This window comes from Eschrichtius robustus, chromosome 1 (assembly GCF_028021215.1).
Source record: "Eschrichtius robustus isolate mEscRob2 chromosome 1, mEscRob2.pri, whole genome shotgun sequence".
Taxonomy (NCBI): domain Eukaryota; kingdom Metazoa; phylum Chordata; class Mammalia; order Artiodactyla; family Eschrichtiidae; genus Eschrichtius; species Eschrichtius robustus.
Genome location: NC_090824.1, coordinates 69,496,890 through 69,514,718, shown reverse-complemented (window position 1 = coordinate 69,514,718; position 17,829 = coordinate 69,496,890). Strand labels below are relative to the sequence as shown.

The 17,829-nt window shown below is 46.3% G+C and overlaps 1 protein-coding gene across 1 annotated transcript; it reads left to right on the top strand.

Moving 5' to 3' along the window:
• Positions 1-14,311: 14,311 nt before the first annotated feature.
• Positions 14,312-16,956, top strand: FOXG1 (forkhead box G1). Its single transcript, XM_068534605.1, has one exon. It carries the CDS (start codon positions 14,603-14,605, stop codon positions 16,052-16,054), a length of 1,452 nt encoding a protein of 483 aa, XP_068390706.1. The 5' UTR covers positions 14,312-14,602; the 3' UTR covers positions 16,055-16,956.
• The last annotated feature ends 873 nt before the right edge of the window (positions 16,957-17,829 follow it).

Genomic DNA, 17,829 nt, shown 5'->3' with positions numbered 1-17,829 from the left:
ATTACCATTCTGAGTTGTATGAAGAGCAGGAAGACATCTAGAGAGATGAGAAAGGAGAAAAGTATCTTAAAAATAAACCTTTGAGAGATTCAGAATTTTCTTTGTAATGAACCATGGTCCTTCTGTCAATCCAGGTCAGTATCATTCCGATTCTCCTTGTATATGTCTTCAGCTTCCCTGGGACCTATATTAAATGTGGAGCATATTTGCATCATGGGGTAATATTTGCCTCCTGTGAACGATCTTCTCCTTGCTAAATGTGTGTAATCATATTCCAAGCCAGATAAAAATGGGAGACATTTTACTGCCACCTCCTGAAGAAATGTATTCATAGGGCCACAGAAGCAGGAAGGAAATGTAGGCTGTTTGCAGCCAGAATACTTTGGCTCTGGCTCATAATAATAATAATAATAATAAATAACCATTACCATGGGGATATGGGAACATGTTGGATACATGTTCAAATACAGCTGCCCCAGCTTTATGTTCAGTTTTGTCCCATTTCCACACTGTGATTTTTCTGGATGGACAACAAGAGAGCTGAGAGTATGCCAATGAATTGGTAAATGTTGACTGGAAAGTCTCAGATTTCTGTCATTTCTAAAAATCAGACAAACGGGGAGGTGGGCAGGACATGAAGAAGTAGGATTCGTCAATTCTTTCCATTCTAATTTCTGATGAGATGCCTAACTGGAGAATTCAGAATTGACATTGAAGAGTCACAAGTGACCACAGAGGCACCAGAAGAGGGTCTTTGCAAATGAGGGTTGACGATTTATTGATTTATGGTTGTTTTGAGCAATAAGGGACAGTGGAGCATTTGACCTCCTCATTTTATATTTGAGGAAACTAAGGTCAAGAAAGTGGCGTGACTAGCTCAAGTTCTCCCCGGGGTTAACTAAGAGTCTAGTAATCTTATTACACTAGAATACTACCTGGCTAAAGTAGCTAGTAAGTCAATCAGTGGCCAAATTACACAGTAAAAGTGCATAAAGTACTGGTCAAAAATAAACTATAATAAACAAAGTTGGCTTCCTTTAAAGTTATAAAACATGGATCCATATATTCCAACAGTCATCATCTGCTTTGCTAATAGGAATTGAAACACACACTTCACTGAGTGCATGAACAAACTACGCCCACACACTTGGCCAGCTTATAAAGTCACAGAGAATAAGCTGAATTCTTCTTTGCCTCTGTCTAAAGTGTGAAATGCCAAGAAAATGCTAACATTGTTATCCTGAAACGTCTTGGGCTTCATAGTCTCTCTGCCATTGCTAAGACTTCACGGGTGCCCAGATAATCTTTGCTACAAAAAGAGATGGAGTCCATCCAGTAATGGGAACCCCATTTCTTTGAATTTCAAAATACTTTGAACAAAGGTGTTATGGACAGAGTATATATGTGGTGACTTAAAGGAGGGAGTTATTTTTAGTATGTTCCCTGTTATTGACTAGACAGCAATCTCAAATTAACTAAATGGTTGGTCCAGATGAAAGGAAATCTTGGAAATTTCCACCTTTTTCCAATTTTGTTAAGTATTTGTGCAGTAATACAATTGATTTTAATTTGGAAAATTAGTTAAATAAAGCACAACCCACAAAATTATTTTTTAGAACTAGTCTCTTGACCTGGAATTTAGAACATTAGAAGAGTGTTCTTATACATTTTAACTGCCTTGTATGCACACTTGAGGTCGTTAAGCATCTTTTTCTTTCTTTATCTCATTGCCATAATCTAAACTCAGTAAGAACTCTTTGATATCAAAAGAGTACTCTTTGCCAGACAATTAAGATTTATTAGAAAAACCAAGATGTCTCACTCTGAAAACCCATTCCTTGGTAAACTTCCCACACTGTCATTGTTACTATTGAGCACTATGGTCACTAGATGTCGCTGCTGCCGTTTGAATGAGATTTTCTTAGCGCTTCCAGAAAAAGAAAAAAAAAAAAGATTCTTAGAGTTTGGCTAATTGTTTTTTACTGTTTTGGGGATTTTGGTGAGTGGGTGATATCTTATATATTAATGAATGCAGATCACTTATTTTTCAGATGAAGCAGGAAAACTACAAAGGTGAAGTAACTTGCCTAAGGATCCGTAAGAAGAAGAGCATGGTAGAGCCAGAGTTGGAAAGCTCTGTTCTAATGTCTATACTTTATAGGTTTAAAAAAAAAAAATCTAAGGTGTTCCAGATGGAAGCAATGAAGGCAATCATCTTTTAAACCAAAACCTAATTAATAATACTTATTATATGTTAAGTTAGTTTTATTTTGCTTTCTCCCTGATGTCCTTCTCCTTGGAAACTGGATACATATGAATCATGATGACACATGACTTTCCCAGACCAGACTTTAAAGAGTAAGAGAACCTGACAAAAGGCCATCAGCTAAGCTCAGGTGATGCCTTCCTCCAGAGAGTCTCCTCCATAGAGAGGTTGGGGGAGGAAATGTCAGCAAGCCCAGGAAAGTCTCCTCCAAAAAGTTATTAAAACTAGACAAACGTACACAACACACAAACAATCCGCTACAGAGTGCATCTCCAATCCAGCTTTCCTGCTGAAACAGAAAAGAAAGCCAGCAGAGTTTCCTTCAGAAGGCAGGAGCTAAGAAGGATGCAGAGGAGGCGGTGAGAGCAATTCTGAACTGCTTTCATAGACTGAGGTGAGAAGAAAAGAAAGAGGAAGGCAAATTAACTGAAAGAGGCAACCAAGTGGCACGGCTGAAGCTTCCAGATATTTCTGTTCCCAAGAGAAAACCAAAAAATTCACTATCTCTTGGGTGAATTGGCAGGCGGGAGATAGAGGAGGGAGCGCTCACATCCTCGCTCGCGGTTGTTGAACCCCTTTTTCAGCCCCCACCTCAAGCAAAGAAGGCGGAGGGAGGAAAGGACTTGCCCTGAAAAGGAAAGGAGCGAGCATCGCGGCTAGCCTTGGGAAAATCTCCACAGATGAGCATTTTTGTTGCGTTAAGTGGACCGCATTAGCAGCCTAAACACGTAGGGGAAGGCTAACATCGCCTGTTAATATAATGCGGGAGAGGAGTGACAGACCTGGGAGTTGAGAGTGGAAGCGCTAGTTTTATATAAAACAAAACGGAACAATTCTTAGGACTTAAGTTATTAGAGTATTGGGGCGTGCCTCACTCCATAGGGGAGGCATGTACTGGGACATGCGTTTTAGAGGAGATGTACCTATATCTATATTTCGACTACCTTAAAAAAAGAATTTCTACAGTAGGAAAACAGGTCCATGGTTCTGAGGTTGCCCCTGGGAGGAATGAGAGGAAGAGTCATCTCTGGGATGTCTCCTTTAAACTCCAGCAGCGTCGGGGCTGAGAAGTGACAAATAGGGAGGTTCCGAAACTCAGCGTAAAAATGGTCACCTCCACCCACCTCACGCTGCTTCTTTTCTCTTACACATAGAGAGATATGGGGATAGGGATTTGGATAGGTTATAAAGACAGAAATAAAGATAGGGATGAGGATGGGGAGCGGGGAAGGTGAGAAATTGAGAAAGGAAAGCAAAGAGGGGAGGAAGAGAGGGAAGGGAAAACTTAAGGAATGAAACCCAATTATTTATCAGGGTGGGGTTTTTTGTTGTTGTTGATGTTTTGTTTTCCAAAACGAATTCAGCTTGCTTGTTCTTTCTTCGGCTTTCTAGCAAACTTTCAGCTTGAACAGTATTCTAGGTACATTAAAGCAAAGCAAAACAAAACTTTGGACGCGTGGGGCGGGGAGAAACGCCTGCAGGGCCGGCGCGCGGACATGCACAGTCCGCTGCTCCTCTATCAAGCAGCCACTGAGCGCCCCGAACACCCTCCTTATTTCTCTTTTCTTAGCCCCTCACACTCGCTTAGCATCTCTTTTCCCCAAGACTTCCTTGAGGGCAGCCAGGCAAGACCCGGGTGTAAGGCTGGCTTTTTCTGCGGGAGAAGCCAATAGTATCCACCAAAACTAAAAGGCAGAAAAAGGTCCCTCGTCTCTTCGGGTCCGTCCTCAAATTACCCAGCACACTGTGGAAGTTTCTCGAAACTCCAGGGTTCAGTGTAAAGATGTGGGGTTTCTCCTGGTTCGGCCTCCAGGGCCACAGGGGTGACCCCTCAAAACATGGCCTTCCCCTTAATGCCTTTACAACCTATTTAGGAAAATCAAAGGACCCGTTGGTCTCGAAGGACCGATTAGAGAGAGCCCGGACCTCACAACTCCGTGTCTGCGGCGGGGAGGGGCATGTGGACCGGGGAGAATTCGGGAAAAGGGGCCCCGCGGTAAGCAACTGGCGGACAGAGGGATCCGGGCTGTGTTTTCCCTAAGAACGCCCTAAAAAAAAAAAAAAAAAAAAGCAGTGGGATATGGGGTTCCAGCATCAGCTGTTACTTTATGAGACCCGAATTCAGGCTGCTCTAGAAGAATTTTGGTCGAAAGTGGATTCTCTCTCCAGACCCAAATATTTCCTGACCTAATTCCCCAGCGCGCTCTGGCTGTTTGCTAGGAGAGGACCGCGCTGCCGGGGACTCAGCACTTCTGTCAATTGCACAGAGCAATTACTAAGAAAATATTGTGACGATTTTGTAGGGCGGAAGGGGACTGAGGGGTGGGGGAGGGGGAAGTTAGTTTGGAGAGCAATTTGCAAAGGAATATTTATTAACTTTGATTCCCGAGGTCACCGCCGGAAAACGGGTGAGCTGCAGAGCTTTTCCTCTAGGTGGCGGACGTCGGTACCCAACAACCGTTAGGCGGGGCTGCCTCCAAACACAGGATTAAGCTTCTTGCTGGTTAAAAATAATAATAGTAATAATATAGAGGTGTGGGGCTGTTTTTTTCCCCTTTTGGATATTTATTTATTGCAGGGAAAAGTCATTGATTTTCCTAAGCAAACTGTGTTTCTCCTTCACTTGGTGGAAAATAAAAACTGTTTGAATAAATAAGTTATTTCTGAACATTTTGTTGTCAAAGTGTTAAATGTTCCCGTCATTTTTATTCAAACACTAACATGATTACAGCCAATTATATATTCACCAGTGTTCTTTATTTTAGAGTAATTGTACTTGTCACTAATAAAACAGAGGCATAATGGATCGCTACTGTTCTGGATTTTCAAGCAATTTTGTGTAATTTGATTGAATTATACATCTTCTCTGCTACTTTTTTATTTTTATATTTGGGGATCCTATTTTCTTGAAAATTGCAGCTCTATGCTTGTTATGTTGTTTCACCAGTAACGTACACTTCGGTAACACTGATAAATAGAAAGAGTCCCTTTGAAATGTCGAAAATCAGCTGTTTCTTTCCCCACCCCCTCCCTGCACTTCTGCGCGGGGAAGACCTTGACGCTGCGCTGCCAGGCAGTCTGAGCCAGTGGGTGCGCTTACCCGAAAAGTCCAGCGCCAAGACAAACTTCCCATTCACCTCAAGGCAGACGCCTCCCTGCCTCGAGTCTTTAGGGTTTTGTCTCTTTCCTGTAATGATACTGTTGGGTGTCTGGGGCTTCAAACATGCCAAGACAAGCCGACCATGGGCTCAGTTCGTGTGCAGTATCAAGGGAAAGAGTATATACAGCACAGTCGAAAGATAAACTGTATAAATTACTCCAATTACACAACCCCCAAACGTCCTACCTACTCAACCATCCCCCAGCAATTACAAAAATTATCTGTCCACTCGCCTGTGTTCTTTTTAGTTTCAGATATACTTAAGAAAACTGGGGTCAATAGTTTATCCCTTTTTATTTTGACGATAATTTCAATTAAAAGATACGGGGGGAAAAGAAACACGCGTCTACCCAGTGTTCACATATATGAACAAATAAAGAAATAAACGTGACAGTAGACAGACAAGAAGTAAGGTTTTAAGGGGCCATCTCCGCAACTGAAGGAGCAGAGACTATGCAATTCTTTTCCCAACAAATCCCTCCGGTTCCTAGAACAAGACTCAAACGCCCCGCTAGGAGCTGCAGCTGCGAGATGGAGCCAAAGGCTCTGACAAGTGGCTGTGTATGACCCAATATTTATCAATAACAACAACAACAATATCAAGTGAAACCAAGGCTGGGGATTTTAAACTGCTTCTAAAGCTCTGGCGTGGATACGCACGTGGGCGAAAAAAAAAGTCGCTGGAGATGAGTTGGCTCCATTTGTCCGCCCTGCGGAGCAACCCCGGGGCAAAATCCAGTGCTAATTGATCCCAACAACCACACTGTCAGCTGAAATCTTCGAGGGGGAGAAAGGCTGAGCGTGTGCTAAAGATACTCTAAGCACTTTTTCAAGTAAATCGCGGTGTGTAATCAATAGCATGTGCATATATATATATAAATAGGGAAAGGGAACCACTTCTAATCAATGGGGGAAATAGTGGGAATCACGCCTGATTCCAGACTTCTTTAAAATCTAGTGTCTCCCACCCTCCGATTGCTTTGTGGTCCGGACTTCGAACTTATTCCGGGAAAACCTGCGGGCACCGTTTAGTGTTCCGGAGAGCAGATACTCAGCCCAGCTGGGGCCGTTCTTTTGTCTTCTGGGGTGCTTCCTCTAAGGCCAGAGGATAGGCTGCCTGGGCAGTGATCCCAGCGCGGGGTGCAGCCCGCGGGCGGCCGCGGGGATTTGCATTGGGGCAGCGCCGAAGCGAGCCCCGCGCCCCTCAGCTCCGTCCGAGGCAACGCAGCAGCCTCACAAGGCTGCTCTCCAAGAAGCCGGGCTTTATCAGTGATTCCACATCCTTGTGGCCTCATCTATCTTATCTAACAAGTTCACGCTCCAGGAGAAAAGAAAAGGGTGAGAAAAAAAAAAAAAAAAAAGATCTTCACCGCGGTGATTCATAGTTCACACGCTCCGGAGCCAAACTTGCCGACTCGGCTTTCTTCCTGAACGTTACTTTCTCTCGTGCGTGCCTTAGGACAAGCTCAGAAGAAAGATACTAAAATTGGTAAACAAGAACCTACCTAGGATTGTTTTTAAAATAAAAGTGACCCCCCCACTACCTTTGTTGTAGTTTCTGAAACGGAAGAGTAGGGTTGTTTTGTTTGCACATTATAGCGGTAATTTGTTCCTGAAGCCATCCTGCATCTAGCATACCCTGGCCGCTCCTCTCCTCCCTGCCTTCGGCTCCTTCCAAAGGGCAGGAGAGAAATAGGGGTATAACTGCTCTCCCCCACTGGGTCCAACACCCCTTCTATGTAATTGAATATTCAAATTAACTTCACCTGCACGCACCCCAATCTTTTCACTCTGAGCTGTGCTTTATACAAATAATAAGCTTAAAACCTTTGACTGGGCTCTTTTTTTCCACGTTCACTATGGCAGATGACCTCTTAGCCTAAAAATATTGATCTGTATGCGTGCATCCGGCGTGATGTGCAAACACGAGACATCTGGGCTGAAAAGGTAACTCTAAGAGGGGTAAATCCGGAAATAAAACCTAAAAGCAAGTCCTCCAGCAGGACTGCGCTGGGCAGGCGCGGGCGACAAAGGAGCGCGGGGTAGGTAGGCGCGCGGGTGCTAGCGGGCAGGAGCGGCGCGCAGGCCCCGGGAGACCGGATTCCGTGATGCTCCTCGCCGGGAACCGTCGCCGTTACAGCCTCGAGGGGTTAGCGAGGGAGGGAGAAGATCAGGACCTTTTTCGAAACGCTGCTCCAACATATTTTCCACTGCTTCAAGTTGGAGGGGCAGGGGAAGACCTACAGGAACTGCAGTTCGAGAGTGAGGAGGCAGGTGGGTATGAGACAGACACGAAGTAAAAACTGGCTCATTGGTTTGTCCACTTGGGTTTTTAGAAAGGAAGCGGATGTATTCGATTAGTAAATAGTTTACTTTGTCTTATGCGACTTTTCAAATGCGACGGGGGACTTTGGGGTGGAAGGGTCTCTGCTTGCCTCCTGGCCTGCTCACCCCAGCGCAGGCAGTTTTCTCCCTCGTCATTCCTGACGACCATCAGTGGGTGCGAGCATTGTCTAAAACATACTATCAATCTTCTCTATTGTTCGGTGCTCTTCGTGTACTTTTAACTATTGAGAGGGTGGGTGACTGGTTCAGAGCTGACCGTCCTAATAATTGTCACTAAGCCGCACCGCTTCATCTTTCCTCACAACGACTGGAGTTTGGGGGGCCTTTTGGAATGGTGCTTCAGAATAGAGGAAACTCGATGCCCCACATTCTCCGAAGAGTGCTGTTAGCATTTCCCAAAGTAGATTATTCGGTTTCTTACGGGAAATCAAATTGAAGTTCCAACTAATTAAGGAGAACAGGGATGGGATAGTAAGGAGCTCGAACTCTAGGAGACCAGCATTTTGAGGCCTGTAAGTTCTTCTTTCAGGCTGATATATACTTATGAAGTCATTTTTTCCCCCTCTTTCCATGTCCCGCTGGTGAAAAATCCAAGGTAGCATTGTCTTGTGTGTTGACTTTTGCCAACTCTCACTTCCTCCCTTTTCAGATAGACTCAAGGGTTAAATATAAGGACCTGAGAACTAGCTTCTGTCATTCCCGTTTACCATCACCCCTTCCACTCTTTGTCTTTCCCTTTAGCATTTCCTGACCCCTCTAAAGGATGGGCTGCGCCATTTCCTAGGGCTTCTAGAGGAAAACAAGAAATTGGCCTCTCAGGGCACGATTGCCCGAAAGGTGTGGGACTATTTCTCCTAATTGGATCAGGTCAAAAAACGGAACGGGCCTGCCCTCACACTATCAGGGACTCAACTCCCTCTGCAAATTGTCCACCTTCAAAGATGCCAAGCGTGCTGGCAAGTAACAGGAAACATGTAAAAGACTACTGGACATTTTATATTTAAAAGAGATGTGCAGAGTGTTCGACTGAGAGGTTGTTCAGAGACACTTTTTAAAGGTCCTTCGACCCTGGGGTGGTAATAGTTCCTCATGGATTTCTCCACGCCTGGCTCTCTGTGGGGTAATATTGGAAAGAAGCTTCTCCCAAGTGTATTTTGTTGCAGGTCTCAAGACGATTCCTTTGGATAAGTATGTGCTTGCCTTCAGAGAGCTTGGAAGCTTTCTGGCAGAGTCACAGAAACCTGCCTGGGGCGTCCCAGGGTCTCTATCCAGACCTCCTCTTCCTTCTCTTCTTCTTCTTCTTCTTTATTAAAAAAAAATTTTTTTTAACTTTGGACTTTCTCGCTTCCGAAGTGGTTCCCCAGCTTATACAAGTTAAACATTTCGACTCTCAAATACGAGGCTCTCCCATGAATTTTTTTTTCTCTAAGTTCTCAAGCAAAATTGCCGGTGCCACAATGTTATGATGGAAGGATGCTGAAATGACAGGCCTAGTAGACGCTTGTCTTAATCATCGGCTTCTTAATTTAGTTTTAGTGAGGTGTGTGAGTGTGTATATGTATGTGTGTGTGTGTTTGTGGTGTGCGCGTCCACGTGTGCGCGCCCCTGGGGATATTGAGGGTGTGCGCGCGTGCTCTAAGAGCAGCCGCTTGACAACCTGCAGCTCCCTAATGAGTGACGAGGCAAGGCTGCGGCAGAAAAGTAACACTTCCCTGGTGTGAAGACCTCTTACTGAGAAGTTTAGTTCACTACTGTTCTCGCAAACCTAATCGTATAACCTGTAACCAAAACCCACAGAACAAGGATACAACACACTAAAGGGTAACTTACAATCACTAAATGTTAGCACCATTACCTGCTGTTAAGAAGGGATTAAGGACGAGTTGGCTTCAGCAAAAGCAGACCTTGATAGTCACAGGATCTCTGGAAATACCTGGATGCCTCCGCAAGGGTTCCGCTCACTCACAAACGTCACAGGGTCAGGGACTCCCCTTGCATCTGCAGGAAGAGAGCTTTACCCAGAGCCTGGCGCTGGGCGCCGCTCCAAGGACACCCTATCCAGGGAGCCGAGAGCAGGGTGGATTTTAGGCAAAAATGGCTCGCCCTCCTTTAACCAGCAGGTAACAAGGAAAAAAGCAGCAAGGCACCGACCAAAAGCGGGAAATAGGCCCTAAGGAAGACTCAATGTAGCACCACCAGATGGAGAAACTAAATGTGCTGCTCCCTGCAGTTGGCTGTGGGGCCTTGGCTATTAATTAAAACTAGAGACGGAATAATCTAATTCATTTCCCAAGGAATTCTTCCGTTGGAACTGCTCACTCTTTACAAGGCCTGTCCTCTTTTGGGGGGTGAAAGGGGGAGGCAGACAGAGGAGAAGTTTACCATTATATATCCCAGAAAATTACATTTGCTCTGACTTAGGCTTTGACGTTAACAGTGTACATTTATGTGTTTGAGAGATCAAGATTAAGCTGATGATGAGACAATATTAAAGTGATAAAGAATTTTTTCAGATCTGAGACCACCGGATGCCCTCTGTCTTCTGAAGGTAATCACAGAGACTGAATGAGGTGGAAATACAGAGTTAGGGCTTCTTGTGTTTAGGAAAGAGGCCTGAGGTGGATGTGGGCAGTCGTTCAAATCCAATTTGCACCCAAATTGGCCGGTAGGATATACAAAGCTCCATCCAGGGACTTTCAACTTGCAGAGTACTCTGTCCAAGAGCCCCCTCCCCCTCCATTTCATCTAGTAGCAGTTCTAAAAAGAAGCCACTGCTGAGACAAATGTGGGCTGCTGAGTAAACAGTGCATGTTTTGTTGAACAAGCCCATATATATATATATATATATATATATATATGTGTGTGTGTGTGTGTGTGTGTGTATACATATATATATCACTCTATCTCACCATAAAGTCTAATTAAAATTATTAAAAGGAATTCAAACTCACCTCCCCCCCAAATTGCAAATAACCTTTGTCATTAGGGAGAATATATCTTTAATATGATTAAACTGGAATCTATTTATTCCTACACAAATATCCTATTTTAAGACTTGCATCCATGCAATCCTTAAAATAATATAACACATTTTTTAATTTGCATGCAAAACATTTTCCCAGTCAATATAAGCTCCTGGCACATAAAATCAGATTATTCCAGCTCTCATTAGCAGACCCCAGTTTTTGCTATTTGAAAGTAAACAGAAGAAAAACTTATTTTCACCTGCTAAAATTTTATGCAGGATTACAAAAACAATGAACACTCAGCTTTGACCTAAGAAACACCTTAAAACATTAAAAATTCATCAGTCAGTGCTGGTGTTGTATTCAAGGAGTGCTCCTCCAGTTTGCTGCTGAGCTTGGATTTGAATAAAATGTCCAATGTTAACAAACAATACCCACGTTTGGCACTTTGTGTATTAAATTGATCAAACAGATTTTAGTAGGCACAATGCACAATTTGTACAGACCTGATTGAGTTAATATAATATCAGCAAATTTTACATCGAAATGATTCTGTTTCTTTTCTTTGTGTTTAAAACCAGCACAGATTACAAATTTTAATGATCTGAAAATGTTTGGTATACAAAATCATGCTTATTTCAGTATTAGCAAAAACACAAGAAATTTTTCAACACAAACACCCAGCTGTGTCTATTTTAAAAGCAGTTCAATGACAGCTTGCACTTATGAGCATGCAATCAGCTAATTTCGCTTTTTTTTCTTCTGTGTTAATCAACACTTTCCTTCCTGCATATCAGAGTACAAATAGTATAGTTACTCCACATCAGTAAATGTTTACGTAACCTGTCCTTTCCCAAGAATCCGGTTACACCGAATCATTTCACGCTAGACCGACTACGAAAACGTACCGGGCCGTCCACCTCAGAGGGAGCCCTTGTGTGCCATTATAAGTGGTGATGAGAAGGGGGGCTGTGGGGGGAGAAATGGGGAGGAGTAGGTGGAGGAATGGAGTGAGGGAGTGGAATAGAAGGAGAAGAGGGGTGGGGGGGAGTGAGGGGGAGGAGGCGGGAAGAGGGGAGGAGGCAGGAATGCGAGTTGAGGAAAAGTAGGAATAAGGCCTGGGGAGGGGAGAAGAGTGGGAGGAGGAAAAGTGAGCAGAAAGAGGAAGGCCCACAGATCTCTCCAGCCGGGTCCGCGAAACCCATGAGCTCACCCGGCTCTGTAAGAAATCCGGAGCTTAGAAGTCAAAGTCTGGGGCCATGTCACCACCAACGGCGATCGCTGGAACCCTTGAATTTTCCCACATGTAAATATAGTTTGTTTTAAAGTAAGGACTTATGTAGAAATAGGGAGGAGACACACACATACAGTGAATGGATAGTTGAGGTCAGTCCAATGTGCAAAGCTCCCTTATGGCATTCCTATTAGATCCATATTTAAAAATCATTATCTATTTATAATTGTCTATTATTCTCTTCAGAGTTTATTCTCTCTCATAATTTCAAGGTGGGGGTGGGATGGGGAGAGTGGAATAACTCCCTATTAACCTGAGTATTCATCAATTGCATTCTTTACATTAGAATTGAAATTTAACATCATACATAAGTACCGCTTTTTCGTTTTCGTAAATACCAAATCTGTCAGATAATTTGAGAGTTTATCAAGACGAAGAAAGGTTTACATTTTATGATTATTTACCTTACAGAGTGAAAAGGTGCTTTTCATTTATGCTTCTCCTCCACCTCCCTCTTCTCTCAGGCTACATCCTCCGTAAACTGTGGTATGTTTCGTGCCCATGTGGGATAAAACAGCCTTTGATCAGTATGCCCTGCACCAAATTCCAATCCCTGGGAAATGCTGGGCCCTAGCCCTGCCCCTGGCCACGGGATCCCTTTAAAGCCCCCGAATCACAATCTCCCCACTCACTTCCACCCTCAACCGAACCTTCCCAGTCCTAACGCCCAAGAAGCTGGAATTGTGGGACCCACGTTCCCAAGGCTCCTAGGCGCCTACAAGCAGCATTCAGGATGGGAAAGGGCCAGCTGAAGCATGCGGTTATTTCAGGATTAAGGCCCGCACAAATTAAACGCATTTGAGAAACGGAAAGAAAAAGAAAAGAGGGAGTGAAAATAGGAAGGCTTAAAAAAAACCCGGAAAGAAATAGACGCCCACCCTTATTTTCCCTCCAATGTCAACAAGCAAAATGAAAACATTTCCAGGGTGATAGCTCGCGGCTACTCGCTTCCAATTAGGATTAGAAGCTGAGGAGAAGCTGGAGCGGCGAGGAGAAAACGGCACCGAGTCACCCAGAGCATGAGCGAAGGTCTGGAGCGGGAGAGAAGGGGAAGGAAGAGACGCACATAGAGAGCATGTGTTACCTGGTTTATTTCGAGATTGTTTGGTATTGTTTTCTCTCTGAGCACCCCTCATTTCGGAAGGCCATCAAACGCGCCCACCACTGAGCCGCCCTCGCCCGCCGCCGCAGCACCGGGAGCCCCAGGCCTGGCTTCCCGGCGGCGCCCGAGCTCGCCGCCGCCCGAGCCGCAGGAACCGAGTAAGTAACCCCTGTTTGGCCCCGCGCTCGTCAGCCCACTTCCTCCTCCTCATCCCTTCATTTCCAAACCTCTGCCGGACCCTCCTCCCCCAAGGTATAGGAGACCCTCCCTCCCACGCCAGAGGTGGGCCTTCCCTCCCCAACCCTCCGAAACCTCGGAGGAGTGTTACCTACGAGGGGCACAGTTTTCCTACGGGCTCCGAAATGCCGGACCCGGGCCTGCAAGGCCGACTCGGGAAAGTAGTGCCTCGCTTCTCCCTCCTCCATTTCCTGCCCTCTCCCTGCACTCCCACTCTTCTCTCCACCACCGCTGCCGCCGCCACCGCCCCCGCTTTGAAACATAAAATTGGATACAAACTTTAATCAATAAGGACAAATATTGACGCTCAAACGAAAATGACCCAATACATGAGAAGGAAGCCGGAAATGTGAGATATTTGCCCTAAGAGGGGGATTTCGGTTGAGCAGACCCGCGGGGTAGAACGGGTGGAGGGGGCGCAGAGAAGGGCCGCGGCGCAGCGTGCTCCCACCGGCGTATCCCTACGCGGCTCCGCGCGGCCGCGAGGCCGAGGCCCGCGAAGAGGGGGAGGTGAGCGCCCGAGGGGGCGGGAGCCGGAGGGCGGGGCGGGGTGGGACGGGGGGGGGGAGGGTGGGCCCGGACCCGCCGATTGGTCGACGGCAGGAGAGACGCTCCCGCACGCCGCCGGCTCTGATTGGCCCAGCGGCAGGAAAGGTTAAACCAAAAATTTTTTTACAGCCCTAGTGTGCGCCTGTAGCTCGGAAAATTAATTGTGGCTATAGCCGCCTCGATCGCTGTCTCCCCATCCTCGCCGCGGCCGCTCCGGGACGCGCCCGCCCGCCGCCCGGCTCTCCCCCCCTTTGGGCTGCTGCTGCTGCTGCTGCTGCTGTGACTGCTGCTGCGAGAGGAGGAGGAGGAGGAGGAGGAGGAGGAGGAAGCAGCAGGGGGGGGGAGCGGGGGGTGGGGGGGAGACCAAGAAGTAGAGTTGGGAGCGAGGGAGCTTCACCCCCGGGGCGGTGGTTGTTTCTTTTTTTCTCTCTCTTTCTTTTTTTCTTTCCCCCCTTTTTTTTTTTCTTCTAATTCCTGAGGGGTGGTTGCTGCTCTTGCTACATGACTTGCCAGCGCCGGAGCCTGCGGTCCAACTGCGCTGCTGCCGAAGCGCTCAGTGCCGCCGCCGCCGCCGCCCGCGCAGCCCGCGCCCCGTTCGGCACCCACCGGTCGCCGCCGCCCGCTGCTCCGCTGCCCCGCTCCCGCGCCGCCGCCGCCGCCGTTTCCCCCCGACGACTGGGTGATGCTGGACATGGGAGATAGGAAAGAGGTGAAAATGATCCCCAAGTCCTCGTTCAGCATCAACAGCCTGGTGCCAGAGGCGGTCCAGAACGACAACCACCACGCGAGTCACGGCCACCACAACAGCCACCACCCCCAGCACCACCACCACCACCACCACCACCACCACCACCCGCCGCCGCCCGCCCCGCAACCGCCGCCGCCGCCACCACAGCAGCAACCGCCGCCGCCGCCGCCCCCGGCACGGGGCGCCCCGGCCGCCGACGACGACAAGGGCCCCCAGCAGCTGCTGCTCCCGCCACCGCCGCCGCCGCCCCCGGCCGCCGCCCTGGACGGGGCCAAAGCGGACGGGCTGGGCGGCAAGGGCGAGCCGGGCGGCGGGCCCGGGGAGCTGGCGCCCGTCGGGCCGGACGAGAAAGAGAAGGGCGCCGGCGCCGGGGGGGAGGAGAAGAAGGGGGCGGGCGAGGGCGGCAAGGACGGGGAGGGGGGCAAGGAGGGCGAGAAGAAGAACGGCAAGTACGAGAAGCCGCCGTTCAGCTACAACGCGCTCATCATGATGGCCATCCGGCAGAGCCCCGAGAAGCGGCTCACGCTCAATGGCATCTACGAGTTCATCATGAAGAACTTCCCCTACTACCGCGAGAACAAGCAGGGCTGGCAGAACTCCATTCGCCACAACCTGTCCCTCAACAAGTGCTTCGTGAAGGTGCCGCGCCACTATGACGACCCGGGCAAGGGCAACTACTGGATGCTGGATCCCTCGAGCGACGACGTGTTCATCGGCGGCACCACGGGCAAGCTGCGGCGTCGCTCCACCACGTCGCGGGCCAAGCTGGCCTTCAAGCGCGGGGCGCGCCTCACCTCCACCGGCCTCACCTTCATGGACCGCGCCGGCTCCCTCTACTGGCCCATGTCGCCCTTCCTGTCCCTGCACCACCCCCGCGCCAGCAGCACTTTGAGTTACAACGGCACCACGTCGGCCTACCCCAGCCACCCCATGCCCTACAGCTCCGTGTTGACTCAGAACTCGCTGGGCAACAACCACTCCTTCTCCACAGCCAACGGCCTGAGCGTGGACCGTCTGGTCAACGGGGAGATCCCGTACGCCACGCACCACCTCACGGCCGCCGCGCTCGCCGCCTCGGTGCCCTGCGGCCTGTCGGTGCCCTGCTCCGGGACCTACTCCCTCAACCCCTGCTCGGTCAACCTGCTCGCGGGCCAGACCAGTTACTTTTTCCCCCACGTCCCGCACCCGTCAATGACTTCGCAGAGCAGCACGTCCATGAGCGCCCGGGCCGCGTCCTCGTCCACGTCTCCGCAGGCCCCCTCGACCCTGCCCTGTGAGTCTTTAAGACCCTCTTTGCCAAGTTTCACGACGGGACTGTCCGGGGGACTGTCTGATTATTTCACACATCAAAATCAGGGGTCTTCTTCCAACCCTTTAATACATTAACATCCCTGGGACCAGACTGTAAGTGAACGTTTTACACACATTTGCATTGTAAATGATAATTAAAAAATAAGTCCAGGTATTTTTTATTAAGCCCCCCCCCCGCATTTCTGTACGTTTGTTCAGTCTTAGGGTTGTTTATTATTCTAACAAGGTGTGGAGTGTCAGCGAGGTGCAATGTGGGGAGAATACATTGTAGAATATAAGGTTTGGAAGTCAAAATTATAGTAGAATGTGTATCTAAATAGTGACTGCTTTGCCATTTCATTCAAACCTGACAAGTCTGTCCTTAAGAGCCGCCAGATTTCCATGTGTGCAGTATTATAAATTATCATGGATCTTTATGGTGGATGCAGACATTGAGAACAGCCTAAATTATGGGGAGAGTTTAAAAATGTTAAACTGTAATTTGTATTTAAGAAGCATTCGTAGTAAAGGTACCCAAGAAATTATTTTGGCCATTTATTGTTTTGTTTTTTCTTTTAAAAAAACCTGTTTTTTTTTCTTTTGTTTACTTTTAGACCAAAGATTGGGTTCTAGAAAATGCACTTGGTATACTATTAAAAAAAAAAAAAGGAAAAAAAAGAAAGTTGTTTCAGTTGGCAGCACTGCCTATTCAAATGAATCGGAGAATCGGAAGGGGACAAAATTAATGATTGCCTTCAGTTTGTGTTGTGTATATTTTGATGTATGTGGTCACTAACAGGTCACTTTTATTTTTTCTAAATGTAGTGAAATGTTAATACCTATTGTACTTATAGGTAAACCTTGCAAATATGTAACCTGTGTTGCGCAGATGCCGCATAAATTTGAGTGATTGTTAATGTTGTCTTAAAATTTCTTGATTGTGATACTGTGGTCATATGCCCGTGTTTGTCACTTACAAAAATGTTTACTATGAACACACAGAAATAAAAAAATAGGCTAAATTCATATATATCTTGATACTTTTGTCTCTTTTATTAAGTAGAGCTAATTTTTGAAAGACCATTAAAAGTTCTAGGGAATTCAAAGGCTTTTTCAGCCAACTAAAATTTAGACTGCTCCTTTCATTTGAACTAAGACTTTTAAAATGAAAATAATATTTTTTCCATTGTGGAGTCAAATTTTACAAGGAGCAGGCTATTTAATAAACGCTAGCTTTAAACAAAATATAGGCTTTTCAGCTGATATCTTTAAGTTTCTGTAGATATACAGCAAAAAGAGATTATTTAATTTTATGTGCATAGCTATTTACCTTGTGTTTATTTTCAAATCAGTTGATAGAATGCTTTTTATATATTTTGTTTCAGGTATCTTGTTTATAGCACTTGGCAAATTATAAATAAGTATATGTATATGGTTAGATAGAAGTGAATATAATTCACACATATGTAATATATATATATATATATATATATAGACACACAGAGCCCTTCAGTTCAGGTACAATTTGCGCTATGAATGCTGCAAATATTTTTGTTTAAATATTTGTATTTATACTTTCTAAGTCAGCATTTATTTTTGTGGCTGTTTACCCACAATGAAAGAGTTCTAATAAAGATGTGCTGAAGTTGCAATATAGATTTTGCTGAAGTGATCACCTGTTGTAATGACTTGCAGATCAATGTTTATATTTTATTTTTAAATTATAACAATTTAAAATTCTAGATGTTCAGAAGAAGTAAAATGCCTCTCTCTCCTTTTCTTTCATTTTTACATCATAGAGGTATTTATTTGATTCACTTTTAAGTATGTCTGTGTAGTTTTATCTAGAAATCTGTCCTTTTGCTTACAGT

What these genes read in the sequence shown, in the direction of transcription:
- FOXG1 (XM_068534605.1), top strand. Translation starts at nt 14,603, where the DNA reads ATGCTGGACATGGGAGATAGGAAAGAGGTGAAAATGATCCCCAAGTCC.